This window comes from Biomphalaria glabrata, chromosome 6 (assembly GCF_947242115.1).
Source record: "Biomphalaria glabrata chromosome 6, xgBioGlab47.1, whole genome shotgun sequence".
Classification (NCBI taxonomy): Eukaryota; Metazoa; Mollusca; class Gastropoda; family Planorbidae; genus Biomphalaria; species Biomphalaria glabrata.
Genome location: NC_074716.1, coordinates 35,544,832 through 35,563,223, shown reverse-complemented (window position 1 = coordinate 35,563,223; position 18,392 = coordinate 35,544,832). Strand labels below are relative to the sequence as shown.

General features: G+C 36.8%; 2 protein-coding genes and 1 long non-coding RNA gene across 5 annotated transcripts in view; 1 reads left to right on the top strand and 2 right to left on the bottom strand.

Annotated features, from left to right (window-relative positions):
* LOC129926583 (uncharacterized) overlaps positions 1–6,918 on the bottom strand; it is a 21,306-nt gene extending 14,388 nt beyond the window's left edge. Inside the window, exon 1 of one of the 3 annotated variants that reach the window (XM_056031474.1) lies at positions 6,781–6,918. The gene's annotated coding sequence lies outside the window, so the exon portion shown is untranslated. Of the gene's footprint in view, positions 1–6,574; positions 6,716–6,780 lie in introns of those variants that run through there. The other 2 variants (XM_056031476.1, XM_056031475.1) reach the window with 2 other exon arrangements.
* LOC129926584 (uncharacterized) lies at positions 6,297–18,001 on the top strand. Its single transcript, XR_008778286.1, has 3 exons — positions 6,297–6,475; positions 6,586–6,955; positions 17,722–18,001. It is a non-coding gene; the product is annotated as an uncharacterized LOC129926584 (long non-coding RNA).
* On the bottom strand, positions 12,864–18,392 carry LOC106051577 (superoxide dismutase [Cu-Zn]-like). The gene is made up of 7 exons (XM_013206778.2): positions 18,336–18,392; positions 18,173–18,231; positions 16,460–16,512; positions 15,287–15,378; positions 14,300–14,484; positions 14,024–14,141; positions 12,864–13,031 (listed from the first exon to the last, which is right to left on the bottom strand). The coding sequence occupies exons 1-7, from the start codon at positions 18,375–18,377 to the stop codon at positions 12,912–12,914; spliced, it is 669 nt and encodes a 222-aa protein (XP_013062232.2). The 5' UTR covers positions 18,378–18,392; the 3' UTR covers positions 12,864–12,911.

The window sequence follows — 18,392 nt, the reverse complement described above, 5'->3', positions numbered from 1 at the left end:
CACTATCATATGATATACAATGTGTGAGTAGGATGATATGGAAATGCCCGTCCGACTCTGACCCCCAGTCAACCCCTGCCAGCGACTGGCAGAAAAACAGATGAATGTGTAATACATGTATATGTCATTTGGCTTAGAGTAAAAGCTCAAATGACATGAGGTTTGCTTTAGTTTTTTAAGCTGTGAATTGAATTCTAATAGATTCACTTTATTAACAGATTCTAGAAACTTGATCGAAAACAGATTAAAATGTGAATTATTAATTTTTTTTTTTTTGGAAGGGATCGAGTATCGACATCCCACATTAATACGCCAAAGATTTTACCTCAAAAATGAAATGGAATTCGGTGACTGTAATTTTGTTTTATGTTTTCATGGAGAGGGGTAACGCTCATGAAATTTGTGTAGTTTAATCTCAAAATACCTAATGACTAAGCTCATGAAATTTGTGTAGTTTAATCTCAAAATACCTAATGACTAAGCTCATGAAATTTGTGTAGTTTAATCTCAAAATACCTAATGACTAAGCTCATGAAATTTGTGTAGTTTAATCTCAAAATACCTAATGACTAAGCTCATGAAATTTGTGTAGTTTAATCTCAAAATACCTAATGACTAAGCTCATGAAATTTGTGTAGTTTAATCTCAAAATACCTAATGACTAAGCTCATGAAATTTGTGTAGTTTAATCTCAAAATACCTAATGACTAAGCTCATGAAATTTGTGTAGTTTAATCTCAAAATACCTAATGACTAAGCTCATGAAATTTGTGTAGTTTAATCTCAAAATCCCTAATGGCTAAGCTCATGAAATTTGTGTAGTTTTGCTATAGTTTTTTTTTTTTTGAGTGGTTTAACCATCATTTTCTCCTTGGTGATGATCATTGAATTTGGGGACTAGTTTTGCTTTAGTTTTTTTTTTTAATATGACAAAACTACAGTCAGCTAATGCTCTAGGAGATTAATTTCGGGGGGGGGGGGGTTGAATCCTGAGCCCACTGGCTACGCACACGAATAAAATCTACAGTATTGAAAAGAACCTTATAATATTTCGAACTGCCTCAAATTTATTATTGTAAGAATAGAAGAAATGAAGATATTTTTGAAAGGTCCAAAAATGGTTCGTGCAAGGACATGTCTTCTGTGTACACTATGTTAGCTCCATGTCTTCTGTGTACACTATGTTAGCTCCATGTCTTCTGTGTACACTATGTTAGCTCCATGTCTTCTGTGTACACTATGTTAGCTCCATGTCCTCTGTGTACACTATGTTAGCTCCATGTCCTCTGTGTACACTATGTTAGCTCCCAAAAGGTCTCAAATAATTAGTTATTTTTTAGTGGCCCGTAAGTGTTGTGTCATATGTCTGTCTGTCTGTCACGATTAGATCGAAAAAAAAATTCTAAAAGTTTGTGATTAGTGATAAATGAGGTTTCTTAGAGTATATAGAGTCCGTGGTTTGTTAAGCCACTTTAATTCAAGGGGCATAATTTGATTTTGAACAGCAACAAACACCCTAATCAAAAAGAGGCTGAACTTTCATTACAAGAACTTTTCTTGTTTTTGACATATGGATATGTCACTAGCGATTTGACAATTAGGACCTCAAACTGTAACTTGACTGGTCCTGCATTAAATATAAGTACAGACAATCACAAAACTGAACATTCTGTATAGAGGTTAGAATGTAACAATACAGAGGTGTTTGCTCCAACGTTGCACTGGAACTTTTTGTTTTGTAATTGTAACTTTTTTGCTGAACTCTAAGGTAACTCTAAGGTAACTCTAAGGTACGTTTAATTTATGGAGAAAAGTGGAAAAAATTGTTCAACCTAACCAAAAAAAGGTGTACTAGTTTGATTTCTTCAGAACTATTTCTCTACATTATTTACTTCTAGATATTTAAAACGTCAACCAGACACGCTCTATGTTCGTGTGCAACCGAAAGGTACATTTGACCCAACAGACCGCCTATGAGTTTGTGAGTGATACAAGCTTCCGATTTATTTAGGTAGGTGCTGTTTTACTATTACACACCAAGCATCATATTTTAGAAAAACTCAGGTTTGTTTTTTTGTGTAACGCTATTCGCTAACATCGTATAGATCTAAATTACATCTCTTTATTAGTATAATTAAATCTTTATACTTAAATCTGTATGAATGCGATGGTAATATAGTAGATCTAGAGAAAGATATTAAAAATGAGATTAGTAGATTTATGTCAATTAATTAAATGGAATAGATCTATTGCTCTAACCTCATTAATCTTCGGATTTAATGTCATTGTCATTAAGTAGACTCTATCTAGATCTATATTTCAGATCGAATCTAGTTTAGAAACCTAAATTCTATCTTTAAACTAGATTGTCACTAGTCTACATCTAGCTTTACCTGACTAAAGTTTATTAATTAGGTTAGGCCTAGATCTACTATCTAGATTATTCTTTAGCTAGTCTAGATCAGACTCAGTATATCTACTATCTATACAATAGAATATACTTCTAATTATAGATCTACTTTTCAACGCCAAGGCCTAATATACCAATATAAAATAATAATAAGGCTTGTCATCGAGTCCGAAGATTAATGAGGAATGCAATATTTCCCATGATGCGCAGCCCCAGCTGTGACCTACATATCTTCCCACAACCAGGGCAAGCTTAACCATTGTCTGACTATGGTCGATTTAGATTTTCTTTTCGCTATCTGCGTCTGTCCTCGGCAGCAGATTTCCTTCTGGTCTCAATGTGCTCCCCGCGGATTACAGTAGCACTTTTTTAAAAACACCTTTTAAAAATTCATTAACAGTTTTAAAATCACAAAAATGTTTATTTCTACAATTATATTTTGTGTGTGAAATTGTATATCGGAAAATGCCGGGTACTTGAAGTAAGCTATCCTAAAAACAAAGTTACAAAAGACAGTTTGTGTGGAAACACAAACTCAAAATCTGCGCCCGAAGTGGTCCACCCAGGCAGGCTTCAATATTTTCAGAAAGAATATCCGAATAAAATTATATCAAAGACAAATGAGAGATAAGAATGGAGAAAGAAGGTTAACAGATCTTGTGTAGTGCTCCAACGATCCTGCAGATCAAAGGATAGGTGCAAGTGAATGTAAAGTTAGATGTGAACCTGGCCTAACTAGTTCCCCTTTCAGACCTTGTGGTCTATAGGGCAGTTTTTGTGGTCTACGGTTAACGAGGGTGTCATGTAGCCAGCACAACGACCAACCGCCTTTACTTTTCCCCAACTAATGTCAGGTACCCATTAGAGCTGAGTGGACTCAGAGGCGCCCAAAGATTCCAAAGTTGAAAATCCCAGTCTTCACCGGGATTCGAACCCGGGACCCCCGGTTCGGAAGCCAATCGCTTTACCGCTCAGCCACCACGCCTCCCCTGGCCTAACTGATGTCTTATAATTGATCTAATTGTTTTGAAAAGGCTCAATCTCTTATTCGAATCTTCAAAATAAAAAAAAAATTTAAAAAATATAAAAATTCCGCAATAAAAAAAAGTTTAGGAAAATGAACTTTACAAGATTACTATTCGTTTTAAATTAGGTCTAACTTATAATGCATACTAATTAGCTTTTTCTCTTTAGAAAACTACTTGCATAACTGATTTTAAAAATTAGATTTTTCGCTTTCAGAAAAAGAAAAATTAGCCGTTGCATCAGAACTTTGAATGGTCTAAAATATTGTGATGTCGGATTTTCAATATCTTTTGTAGTTTACGAGATCTAAACTGGACGGACGGACAGACGGACAGACAGACAGACGGACAGACTATTCGCATAAAACTAATAGCGTCTTTTCCCCTTTCGGGGTCCGCTAAAAACACACAGATCTTGGATAAAAGACTCGTCAAATAAAGTACTGTAAATGTGTAGTTTTACACGCTTGTTTCATATCATTGCTTTCTATTAACTCTATCGGGTTTTATTCCAACGACCCGTATTTTTGTGCAGAATATTTTTCTCTATCAGGCACACTTAAAATTTAGCCTAATAATGTCATTTTAATTTAAAAAGAGAACTGAAAAATGCAAAAGATATATAAGGAAAAAGGTACTTCCGGCACAATTTATTATTCTAGTTTTAAACCAAAGAAACGAAACGAAAAAGCGCAACAAAGCCCATTACACATAGACATAAATAAATATAGACCGGACGATTAAAGAGTTTTATGAAACGAAAATTTGTGACTTGCAATTTTGTGTACCTTATTATACAGCATTTATGAGCAGTATAAAAGTTAAGTATTCATATCTATTTCAGCCACACACCTATATATATTGTAAATAAGGAGGCAGTGTAGTTTTGTTTAATCTCTAAAAATGAAGATCATGCAATTTTTCATAATTCGGAAATCCGAATACAATAGATATACATGTTTTCAAGTTACATGAAGTTACTTCCTTCGGAGAGTCTATATTTATTTATGTCTATGCCATTACATCAACAGCCATCACATTGTGGAGAGTTCTCTTCTGGACCAGATAAAATTAGTTGCAAGTTGATCAAGCTATTTGCGGAACAAATCTCTTTTATCTTCTCTCACATCTTTTACCACATCTGGAAAACTTCAGAGATTGCACCAGTACCAGAGAAACCAAAAATAGATAGCTTCAATCATTTCCGCCCAGTAGCACTAACATCTATAGTTATGAAATATTTTGAAAAATATATGCTTAAACAACTTGTAGCAAAAGTCAATAACAGCCTAGACCCTCACCAATTTGCATATAAGGCAGCTAGGGGAACTGAGGATGCAATTCTATTGCTTATAGACTAGCTTTATAAGCATCTTGATACACCCAAAACATATGCACGAGTCCTCTTTGTAGACTTCTCCTCGGCTTTCAATACCATACAGCCACATCTAATGATAAACAAACTAAGTAACTTAAATGTAAGCCCTTACGTACAAGCATGAGTTCTACACTTTTTAACCCAACACTCTTTACACTAATTAAATCATTAAATTCGCTGATGATACTGCCACTGTCGGTCGTATCTCAGGAGACGAAACTCACTATCGAAGCTCGGTAGAAGAGTTTACAAACTGGTGCACCGACAACTTTCTAGAACTGAATGTCACAAAACTAAAGAACTTATAATAGATTTCAGAAAGAAATCTCAAACTATACGTGAACTGCAAACATCTATAGAACAAGCAAAGGCATATAAATATCTAGGCGTTATCATTAATAACAAACTTTCATGGAAAGACCACCTTGGAACTCTGACAAAGAAAACAGTCCAGCGACTATTTTTTCTATAAAAACTCAATAGCTTTAAACTAAACAAGAAGATCCTTGAGACTTTTTACGGCGCGACTATACAAAATCTGCTAAAATAAGGAATAATTACACACAACATTACCATATTTAAAGGAACCTTTTGAACAGAAAAGTCTAAGGAAAATCGAAAAAATCTTGGAAGACAACGGTCACCCGCTCCATCAGAACTACGCCAGGTGGTCGCGAAGTGGGCGACTGCTGTCAATCAAGACAAGAACAGAGCGATACAAAAACTCGTTCGTACCCTACCGGCTCAGACTCTATCACCACCACTCGTTGATCAGGGAACATGAAATGCACCAAGATACCTGTGTGTAGTCGCTGAATGAACTCTTTATGTTGTGTCTGTTGTATTTATGTGTATTTTTCTGTTGTGTTGTCAAGTAGAAGAAAAGAGTCCTTGTAATCACAACAAATTTCCATAAGGATCAATATAGCAGTCTTAGTCTTAGTTTTAAATTCTTGAACCCTGAAGACTTATCACTAACTCCGGTGGACCATAAAATACACATAATTAACTTATTTAATACATAAATAAAGCATAACAACTAAGACTTTTATTTTCAAGATTGAAATTGCAGCGGTTAAATAAAAAAAACGAAAAAATTGTTTTATTCAAAATTTCGACCATTATTAGGCCTATTCTATATATATATATATATATATATATATATATATATATATATATATATATATATATATATATATATATATAATATAGATTTGATACAATATAGATATGAAATCTATTGATATAGTATAGATTTAACATTTATTGATACAGTATAGATTTCAAATATATATCTCCAACATTATTACTGAATAATCGCAAATCTATTGATACAATATAGATCTGAAATCTATTAATACATTATAGATATATCCAACATTATTGAACATAATTGAGACCTCTTATTGTGTTCAACTAACAGCTGAATGGTTACGTTTACTCTAGACAATAGTGTGTGTGCTAAATCGCTTGACGTCATACTAAGAAGTCTAGGTTTCGAATCTCGTAGAAGAATGGGCTTTAGTTTTTCGGGATTTTTAGGAATCCCCCGGGTCCATTCAACCTGACATTGCGCTGACAACATGATACCCTCGTTATGCGGCTGTTATTGAAACAGATCAACCTTTTCCTCATATGCTCTATAGATGTTTTTTATGCTTGGTATGTTTGGAATACTTTATTTTTAAAAATATGATAAATATTAAATGTATACAAAAATTAATTTAATCCTATCAATTTTTATTTCTAACATATTCTTACTAAATGGAAAGTCTTGCAAGTCTTCTGGATTTGTGTATCAAAGGAAGAGTATGTGATTCGAAACCTTTCAGACCCATGCCTCGATAAGAATGTCAAATTCATGAAAGGAACACACAGAATATATGCGTACTTAGAGGTCATCACTTCTAAAAGAGAAGGTTTGCAACTGAATGTTAAATGACTAGATTTCTAAATAAAATACTTACTTCTGAAGTCCTTTCTTTTCTTTTCAAACTGAATACTCACAACATTGACACTACACAAGGAAGACTATTTGATACATCCAATGTAAGCACTTGAACTGTGTGTGTAGCTATAGTCAACTAAAGCAGTTCCTTCCTGTGACTCATTGTGTAACTTGGAACACGTTTGGAGTAACAGGTTTTGTTTTCTCTATTCACCATTTAATAGTTTAGCAATTAGCTTTATATTACATCAATATGTCCCCCCCCCCCAAAGAAATTACTATTTCAATTAGCTTACATTACATCATGATGTTCCCGCCCCCCCCCCCAAAGAAATTACTATTTCAATTAGCTTACATTACATCAAGATGTCCCCGCCCCCCCCCAAAGAAATTACTATCTCAATTAGCTTTACATTACATCAAGATGTCCCCCCCCAAAGAAATTACTATCTCAATTAGCTTTACATTACATCAAAATGTCTCCCCCCCCCCCAGGGAGATTACTATCTCAATTAGCTTTACATAACATCAAGATGTCCCCCCCCCAAAGAAATTACTATCTCAATTATCTTTACATTACATCAAGATGTCCCCCCCCCCCCCAAGAAATTACTATCTCAATTAGCTTTACATAACATCAAGATGTCCCCCCCCCAAAGAAATTACTATCTCAATTAGCTTTACATTACATCAAGATGTCCCCCCCCCCCCAAGAAATTACTATCTCAATTAGCTTTACATTACATCAAGATGTCCCCCCCCCCAAAGAAATTACTATCTCAATTAGCTTTACATAACATCAAGATGTCCCCCCCCCCCAAGAAATTACTATCTCTATTAGCTTTACATTACATCAAGATGTCCCCCCCCCCAAAGAAATTACTATCTCAATTAGCTTTACATAACATCAAGATGTCCCCCCCAAGAAATTACTATCTCTATTAGCTTTACATTACATCAAGATGTCCCCCCCAAAGAAATTACTATCTCAATTAGCTTTACATTACATCAAGATGTCCCCGCCCCCCCCCCCCCCCAAAGAAATTACTATCTCAATTAGCTTTACATTACATCAAGATGTCCCCCCCCCCAGGGAGATTACTATCTCAATTAGCTTTACATTACATCAAAATGTCCCCGCCCCCCCCCCCCCCCAAAGAAATTACTATCTCAATTAGCTTTACATTACATCAAAATGTCCCCCCCCCAGGGAGATTACTATCTCAATTAGCTTTACATAACATCAAAATGTCCCCGCCCCCACTATAATGTAGATACTAAAAACAACAACGTTTTTTTGTTCCAATCGGCGGAGAGAATGTTCCATTCTATAGACTCGTCTAAACTTCAGCCTGTGCTAAGGCTAAGACTGCATTATGGAAATTTGTTGTGATTACACGGACTCTATTCTCTTTTAGGCCTACAGACAACACAACATACACATAAATAGAACAGACACAACATATGGGCAATCTGAGCATTAAAAATAGGAATAAACTTAATAGAATCCTCAATGCTGCTGGCAAAATCATTGGCAAAAAACAAACCCCATTTGGGCAGTTGAGACAAACATCTATAAAAAAGCTAACAAGATCCTCGAAATAAAGAATCACCCTTTGTGTCAGGATTTTGTGATTTTACCATCACAAAAGAGATACAAGACACCGATAGCAAAGACAAACAGACACAAACACTCCTTTGTTCCCCTGGCAATCAAATCATTAAATAAGAACAATCTAGTATAAACTTTGTCACATGTAAATTATGAGTGAGTCTGGTGTGAATATACACTTTGGTTTCTTATAGTTATAATGTTTTTTGTTTGGTGTAATGCACAAATTGTAAGACAAATTTCCTTACGGATAATAAAGATTATTATTATTATTAATATATAGAGTTCATTCAGCAACTACACACAGGCATCCAACAGTGGCAGAGCCATGCCGTCTACACGCGCTTTAGAGTTCAGTTAAAGAACCGTAGAAAGCGTAGGACGTAATTTCTTCTTTTTTGTAAAGTCAAGTCTGTACTATATAAGATAAGATATAAAGAACCTGCTTTTATATATATTTCTGGTATTGAAAGCCAACAAAATGCATATTCTGAGGTATCTACAATGTATTTTCTTGCTATTAAAATTTTTTATTTCAAAAACGTAATGTGCTATTCTTACTGACTAGGACCCACACGCGCCGTTCGGCACATTTGCCGCCAAGCTGTTTCCACAAAAATTTGTCACAGGTAATGTGTGGCGTCAAGTTGTACTAGGATGTCATCGCAACTCTTATTATGCGTATGTCGGAGAACATGTTCCGCAAACCTCATGCGATGCTCTGTCACAACCTTACTAAGAGGTCGACTCCCAGTTCGGAATAGGATTTCCTTGATTGAGACCCGATCTCTATAACTGACTCCTAAAATCCGTCTTAGCCATCTTTGTTGAGCCACATTTAGTGCTCTTCAATTTCGGCAGATGACTATTCATTGCACTTTATTAATGGAGCCCAGCCACTGGTAGAAAAGTGTAACTTCTCTTGACTACGATCTTGGAATTAGGTGACTATTTCGCTTTAGATGTTATATCGAAAAGGGAAGTTTTATCGTCAAAATAATCTGTTGGGTTTTTTTTTTAATTCAAAACCACATTTAGCTACCGTCATAGAATTTTGTGACTAGTTTGCTTTAGAAATAATATTGAAGAGAAAGGCTTTCAACCTTAAAACGCTCTGTAGGGGGATTTTCAACTCAAAATTATCTTGAGGCATTTTAAACTTTTAAAAAAAGGCATTGGAGGAGAGGGGTTGAAACTCATAACCAATGGTAGAGGGTTTTAAACTTAAAACACCCTGGTAGGGGTCTTCAAACTTAAAACCCCACTGGTAGGGGGTTTTAAACTCAAAACCCCTTTGGCTGTGCTAGGGCAAGTGATGGTTTAGTATTAAAATTACACCTAAAATAAACAAAATTAAAACAAAAGATCATTTCCTAAACTTTGACCCCCCCCCCTCTGCGGGGGGCTTTTCATTTCGGGGAGGGGGGGGGTTGAATCTCACCCACCCCCTGGCTACGTACATAATGGATATGTATATATATATATATATATATATATATATATATATATATATATATATATATATATATATATATATATATATATATATATATATATATATATATAGACAGTGTGTTAAAAAGGACAGTTGAGTCCAGGATGTGACAAGTCAAAAGCTTGCTGTCAGAGTCACTCAAATTTATCACAGTATTAATCATTATTTTTTTATTTTATTTTAGTCATTTCCCCGTCCTATCTCCACTTTCTTCACCCGCCCCACCTTTACCTCTTCGAGCTAGACTTGGTCCGCCACCTTGGCGTCTTTTCATTTATCTTCCCTTGACCGGGGTAAAGATACACACAGTCTCTTTGATCTTACCGGCCGGATGTCTGACGGGAGCAGTTGAAGTCACCTTCCCCCCCCCCTTTCTCCCACGACTCTCTTTGATTTAGGAGATCACGCGGACCAACATGCCCATTGGCCTGTCCAAGGTGCGACTCCCGCGGGCACGCTGCCCTGCCTCATCGTGGCGCCCGCGTGGAAACGGCCATTTGAGGAAGTGGCTAGGCGAAATGGGTAGCAACACAGGACTCCCGTGGGGATGCCCACGGGTAGACGAGAGTCCACCCCTTGCACGGGCGGGGTTGTAACAAAGTCCCCACAAACACGTCACCAATCCATGCGCTGTTCCTCAAAGGGACCGTTACATAAATGGCGGATCCCGCACAGTTAGCTTGGTACATTGAAGGAAAATGGCAGAAGTCCCCGGTGCATTTCCGGCCTTCGGCCGTGTCTCTAGTCCACGTGTCGGGGGTCGAATGCATCGGTAAACAGCAATGCCTTACATAGGCATTGTCTAGGGTCTCTCCCAAACAGAACTGTGTGTTCACACAGGTTTGTTTTTTTTTACTGTTTGGCGTCCAAGCAGGTTTTTTTTCAAACTTAGAGCTCGAAGAGCCTTCGGCTCAGCTCTTAGACATCAACCAGGTGCGACTCCCACCTCGAGTCAAATTCACCCACGTGTAAGATAATTCTGAGCCTAGGACATTTCTTGTTTTCGCCCGCATTTTCCAGGCCTATATAAAGTAGATCCAAATTAAATCAGACCCTCTTAATTCTCATTGTCGTTGAACAAACAATCGAGTCTGGACTACATCATTTATTCTCACTCCTAGAGGAATACCTGGTGGTAAGCCGAACTTAATCACAAGTTCCACTTAATTACTTTGTGCATATTTCTCACTGGATGTTATCATGTGGATTTTATTATTTCATTTATATTTAATTAGTGCATTGTGTATTTCTCACTGTCGTAAGTAGAAAACATAAACATGGCATATGTACATATTTATGTATTGCATTAATCTATTAATGCTACGTTGCTCAATTGATCGTTGATGCAACCATGTATATGTTTGTACATCTTATTTTCTTTCCTTTATCTCGGCTGACCGCCTTGATAATTTTACTAGCGCACTAATAATGCGTCTGGAAAAGAGATATGAATTATCTCCCCCTTTACTAATTTTACTCTAACTAGAGTTGCGCCCCTTGAACGGACACCCTCTCCATTCAAGCGCGCTCCATTGTTCTCGGCCGACGGTCGTACGTAAACAAACCGTCATGGTCACTTACCACCGCCCATCCCCCCCCCCTTTTTTCTCTTCCAACTTGTGTTGTTTATTTGAGATTATTATTTCCCCTTCTATGTACATTTTTATATTATTATTTTCCCTTTTATGAACATTTATATTGCTACTATCTGCCATCTATTTTTCCAAATCCCATTTGTCATCGTGTCCCCATTGTGCTCTAAAGCAATTTCACCAATCTGACGAATGCACCTCAGTCGAGGGCATCGATAAGATGCATGAGAGACATGTCCTAACTTGTCTTTATTTATCCGCAGCCTCCCTCAGGTGTCTGCCTTTGTGCTTAGGGCTATTCAGCACTGCACTTGCCTATTTACCTGCCTATTCATTTGGCATTATCTGCCTATTCATCGGATCACTTGTCACTTGCTATTGAGTATCATCTACTGCCTACGTGGATCTACTCAACTCTACTACTTGGCGCTATCGGCCGAGCCCGCCTATTCGACAGCCCACCTGTCAACTTATTAGGTGCGACGTCCCTATAGACTCAGATCTGTGCGAGACGTCATAGCTACGCCAACCCTCTGCAACTCACTGGACAGATCCTGCTCATTACGCTGCCCACGGCAGATCAGCTCTGCTCGCAGTAACCTTGTGCCCACGGTAGCCGGCCACCCGCCCTACTGTGCCCACTACAGATATCAGAACTTTGGATTGAGACTCCACAAGAACTGAATCACCGGCGTCCCTCACCCGCTAGAGCGCCACCTCCAGCTGCAGAACCTCAAATCAGGATCACAGCCAGCTGCGACATCAACAGGACAACCAGCTAAGTTCAGAAGACAAAGTGACATACTCTCTTATTAAGTGCAAGAGTGATGATTAAATCCATTATTGCTTAGAGATAGATGCAAACCCTCCCCCTTTTTATTCTTATATGTAAATATTTATGTAAATAAATATTCTTCATGTTTAACTTTGTATCTATCTTTCATTGCTTGTCTCGTTGCGTGTCTGCTCCCGATTTATATGCTGACGGGTTGGTGTGTGATAGTTTCAAAAATAATCGTCCCCTAGACACTAAACGCGCCAAACACACATCACTTTCCCCAACCTGTCACACAGGACAGCAAGGCAGTACGGACTTGTGGTACCTTTGAGTCCTCGAAAATGTAGCTGTACGAGCTAGAGAGACTAGTAATGTTTAGTTAGGCAGTTCTGTTAAGTTCAAGAAAGCATTTGAATTTGATGTAGCCAATTGTGTTGAATTGGCTGTCGATGTATTTGTAATTAAACCGCCACTTTGTTACTTGAAGCTCTTGTTGTCAAGTTCTTGTGTTAGATGTGCGGTTGTGTTGTTGATAAGTAGTGTTTGCAGAAGGCCTGATTGAGAAGATCGTAACAATATATATATATATATAAATGTGAAGTATGCACACAATTTAAAACGAGTGTTTAGTTTGTTTATTGAACAGATTTATTTCGTTCTTTTTATGTTTTTTTCAATTCTTGGTTTCGTCGCGAAGGGCAATAACACAGCAAGAAACTATTCTACCGGAAGTGCCTTCAGTGCGACTTTCCTCTGTATTTTTGACACCTAAATCATCCTCAAACTCGTGAATCTAGGAAGATATTCAAATCACAAGCAAAATGTAAAAAATCAAATTACAAAAAAAAATTATCTAAGGGAAAGAACTTACCAATTACAACTATATTTCTTAACATTCTAGAAATTATTTCCCTTATTTGATATCACACAGAATAAACGTAAAAATAGTAAAGTTCTGTTTTCAGACCTTGCGATTTCAAACAGAATAATTAATAATAATTTGTTGATTTATATTTTGTTAGCAATAATAAGTTAAATCTTCATAGTAGAGTGGATTAGGAAGAAATAACATGTTAAACTATCTAAAGGGACGAAACTCTACATATTTAGCCGTATCTTTGTACTGTCGTTCGGACTTGTCGATGGTCCCGTGTCCATGTCCTGCCCGCTGCTATCCACTGTCGTCCTGCTTGAGGTTTGGACTAGAAAGTAAATTATCTTCAACTCTGAAGGAACACCCGAAACATGTCAAACATTTTGACAAACATTTTACTTTATAATGTCAAGACATAGTTTCTGTTCATCCTTCCAAAATGTTTGAGAGTCTAGCTAAAAGCGATGTTCCTATACTTTAGTTAAGATTCTGTGTTTGTGTCTGTGTGTGTAAATGTGTAACGTGTGTTGGGACATGTGCAAGTAGAATGAAATACTTCCAGTGCAGTCCAATGACAAAGAAACCTAAACCTGAACCTAGTTGAGTCCTAGTGAAGTCTTTGCTACTCTTTGGTAGTCATGCTCAACATTTCAAATGGGGAAAACGCAATTCATGTGGTTAAAAACGTTTCAAGTGTATCGCTACATAACAATAGCAGTCAATGAAACTATATCGGTAGCAAGCCTAGTTGAAATGTTGCTTGAAATGTTATTAGAATAGATTTCTGTCTTCGAATTCAAAGATAAATGAGGAATGCAGTATTTCCCGTGGCTACGCAGCCCCAGCTGTGACCTACATATTTTGCCATTACTACATCTAGATATCAAGATATTAGAAACCATAGAACTCACAACAAGTGATCTGCCAAGGATACTATTATCTCCAAACAAACTAGACAGATTATCTGTTACTTTAATAGACACTGTGCCTTTGGTCATCAATTCAATGTTACCATAATCTCCAACATGCCTGGAGACAAGAAATAACAAACAAATGATTTAACTGTTTAACTGTTTAACTGTTATGAATTGAATGGTAGGAATAAAATTACAACCTAGAAATGTTTCAATACTATCATGTAAACATCATTCATCTTCACATTACTTTTGATGTTGTTCTGTTCTTACCTGTTCTGACTGGTAATACTCCCATGTTTAGTATTGAATGGATTAAAATCCGACCCGGAAAAGTTACAGCTCTCAAAAATATGACCAAAACGATGGACATGGAATCCACGTTCCACTTTACTGTTTGCCCCGACAGTCGCCTGCCCTGTGATGTTGCCTTCTATCGTTAGCGCTGCTCCTGAAGTCTGGGGAAGAATGTCACAATTGAGAAGTTAATGTCAATGTACTCATGTGGCTTGGACAAAAAGTGCACACAATGTCTTTGTGCGTGTATCTACCTGTTGTTTGTTGATACGTTAGTAAAGCTCATGAAAAGTCAAACGAGAATTGAAGTCCTGCTATTTGTGTTAGTTTCAACGTATCCTTATATCTTGAACTATTGTAATTGTGTTATAAATTACCAGTACAATGAGAGGTTTACAGTAATCAAGTGCTATTTTCACCGTAAAGTTCCACGTCACCTGCACTCGGTTAAATTCTTTATTTTGGCTTTAATATTTCGTTTTACACAAAACTCTCCTGCATTCTTTTAGATCACTATACAGAATATCTTATGGGAATCAATTTTGAGGCTTTCTGTGAACATGTCCACGCCAGTCAAGAAGTCTACTACCGATAACAGTGCAAACATCAACAGGTGAGAAAAAAAAGGCACTTGACAGATCCAGATGGACAGCAACCATAAAGGAAGGCTCCTAGATTGCAACCCCCCCCCCCCAGAAGTAGAAAGAAGGCTAAAAGTGCTACAGACCTAACCTGTCACTTTTGTTGTTGATTTTCCTCTCTAGTCACAGGAGAAGTTGCATAAGGAAAAGATCGTCTGTTAGATTTTAATGACGCACTGGCGCTTTCTTTTTAACTATGTAATGATTGATCTAGATGAAACATGAATGTATAGCATATTTCATTGTAATGACTTTCTTGTATACCTTTCAGGATTTACTTGTGTAACATTCATAGATAAACTATGTAAGTGGAATGACTAACCTGTGTAAGTTTAATTGTTCCGGAAAACATTAAGTTCCCATTGTAGTCAACATTGTCTTGAAGTAGACAGGCAGCTTCACGAGTCACATTTTCTGAAGAGCACGAAGTGAAAAGAAAACTAAAAATTGTGTCCCTGTAAGTTCCTCTATTTGTGTGCACATTTCTATTTGCATCAAGTCACACCGTCTGTCTGGTCATAATCTTGTACAACATTCGCCTGGAAGTCACACTTTAGTCTCTGGATGGAAGCAACATTCGCCTGGGAGTCACACTTTAGCCTTTGGATGGAAGCAACATTTGCCTGGGAGTCACTATTTAAGCTTTGGGATGGAAGCAACATTTGCCTGGTAGTTACACTTTAGTCTTTGGGATGGAAGCAACATTTGCCTGGTAGATACACTTTAGTCTTTGGGATGGAAGCAACATTTGCCTGGTAGTTACACTTTAGTCTTTGGGATGGAAGCAACATTTGTCTTGGAGACACACTTTAGCCTTTGGATGGAAGCAACATTTGCCTGGTAGTTACACTTTAGTCTTTGGTATGGAAGCAACATTTGCCTGACAGTTACACTTTAGTCTTTGGGATGGAAGCAACATTTGCCTGGTAGTTACACTTTAGGCTTTGGGATGGAAGCAACATTTGTCTGGGAGACACACTTTAGCCTTTGGATGGAAGCAACATTCGCCTGGGAGTCACACTTTAGGCTTTGAGATGGAAGCAACATTTGTCTAGGAGTCACACTTTAGCTTAGGGATGGAAGCAACATTTGCCTGGCAGTTACACTTTAGGCTTTGGGATGGAAGCAACATTCGCCTTGTACTCACACTTTAGTCTTTGGGATGAAAGCAACATTTACCTGGGAGTCACAGCTTAAGCTTTGGGATGGAAGCAATATTTGCCTGGAAATCACAATTTAGGCTTTGGGATTGAAGCAATATTTGCCTGGAAATCACAATTTAGGCTTTGAGATGGAAGAAACATTTGTCTAGGTGTCACACTTTAGCTTTGGGGTGGAAGCAACATTTGCCTGGGAATCACATTTTAGCTTGAGGATTGAAGCAATATTTGTCTGGGAGTCACCATTTAGGCTTTTCGATTGAAACAAAATTTCATACTAAATGCATCTTTTCATAATTTTACATTAAGTCCAGAAGCTTTTGGAACTATCTTACCATTTGTTGTCAAGTTAGGTTTTTCACTGGTTTCTTGACTACCTACAAGAGCACTAGAAAAATAGAAGCATGAGGTAAGTATATTACATTTATTAGAGCTATGGTGTATGTATAAAAGAAACACTAGAAAATCAGAAAAATATTGAAAGCAATCTCCTGATAAAATGTATATGTGGCATTCAAACTGAAACTGATATTCCAATTTCTTGTTTCTCTGCATCTTCTTGTTTTGTCTTCCTTGTATTTATATCCTGTGTATAGCAAGAGACTTCTCTACAAGAATAGAACACCGTAAACCTGGACACACTGAAACACATTTAGGTTGCAACTGAAGGGCAAAGTGTTTGCTTTTTAAAACGATTTTAACTTTTTTTTTCGAACATACGTACAAACGTTACATGCAGAAGCATGAACAATGGCATGCAGCCAACAGAGTATAATTCATTCATGATGACTAAAATGTTACACTACATTTCTAGGCGACAAATAATACTGCTTTAGTTCATTGCTTGCCTTTTAAGAGCCGAGTGAGAATAACAGATACATTTTCTATCAAATCCAATAAGTCCTCCAATGACTCAAATTTAACTTTGTATAGTTAGTGTTTCCGAAACTATTTCCCACGGAACCAGAGTGTACTGAGAGGCTTGATGTTCCACGTACTACTCAAATAATGAACTAGTGAGACTACACGGAATTAATCTCCAAGAAAATGCAGAAAAAAAAAAAAGATTCTTGATAGCAAACTAAATTCTATAACATCACTGTGTACGTTGACATGATCTAGATTCTGATTCAAACAAAGATACAATCAAAGGTATATCATTAAAAGATTTCATGTAGAGTTGTTTTTTTAAGAGTACCAGAACATTTCCAAACAAGTTTTTTGTTTTTCTTTGACTTCGGTTTCCTACAACGTCAGCAGATTGATCTTATCTTATCTTATATAATACAGACGTTACTTCAAAAAAGAAGATGATTACGTCCTACGCGTAATGCATTCACTCATGCACATTAACCAATGACTTAAATTCTGCCAAGTCACTGGTTTTCCTGGCTAGCTCAGGCAACCCATTCCATGCTCTAGCACTAGGGAAGAAGGAGTATTTGTACACATTTGTCCTAGCATATGGGACGAGGAATGTGCCTTTATCTTTGTGTCTTTCTGAGTATTTTACTAAATTTTGTTTTTGTATTTGAAGATTATGCTTCAGTGCTTTATGTATAATTGTTACTATACTTTTGAATCTTCTGTCCTGAAGGCTTTCTCTACAAGATTTTTTGGGTTGCAACAAAGTCTAGAAACAGACACCACATCAGAGTTATGAATTCAGCTCTCTGGATCTCACAAGTGATGCTCTTCAAGGACACAATACAATCAAAGTCATTCGACCTTTTAGTTTTATAATATCATTTATCTACATTTATTTTAAAGCTGTATGCTTGAAAATAAAAAGAATTATTGAGACTATGGTTTGATTATTATTTTGTTTAGTTTAAACAATAGAAACAAATTCAACCTAAAAATAAAAAATTAAAGTGTTTGTTAAGGAGAAAGTTTGGGACTGATCTATGTCATCAAAACTTAATTACAAATAATGATATAATTGAGAAACCTTTTACAATTGTTTAGTTTAGAAAACTGACAGAACCATAGAATGGTTTACAATGGTTTAATTAACAAGACACATCGATACAATTAAGTCTACTTACCAAGACACAACTGATAACCAAACTACAGCAGCAAAGATCGACATTGTGTGGTCAATGAGCTATTAAACAGAGAATACAAGCTTTAAATATTGAGACAACAAGCTGACAGGGGTTCTCAATCTACATATGTCATAAACTACAATTACAGAAATATTATACATACATAAGTTATACATGTATAACATTTGAAAATAAATATGGACATTATGTATGTCGACTT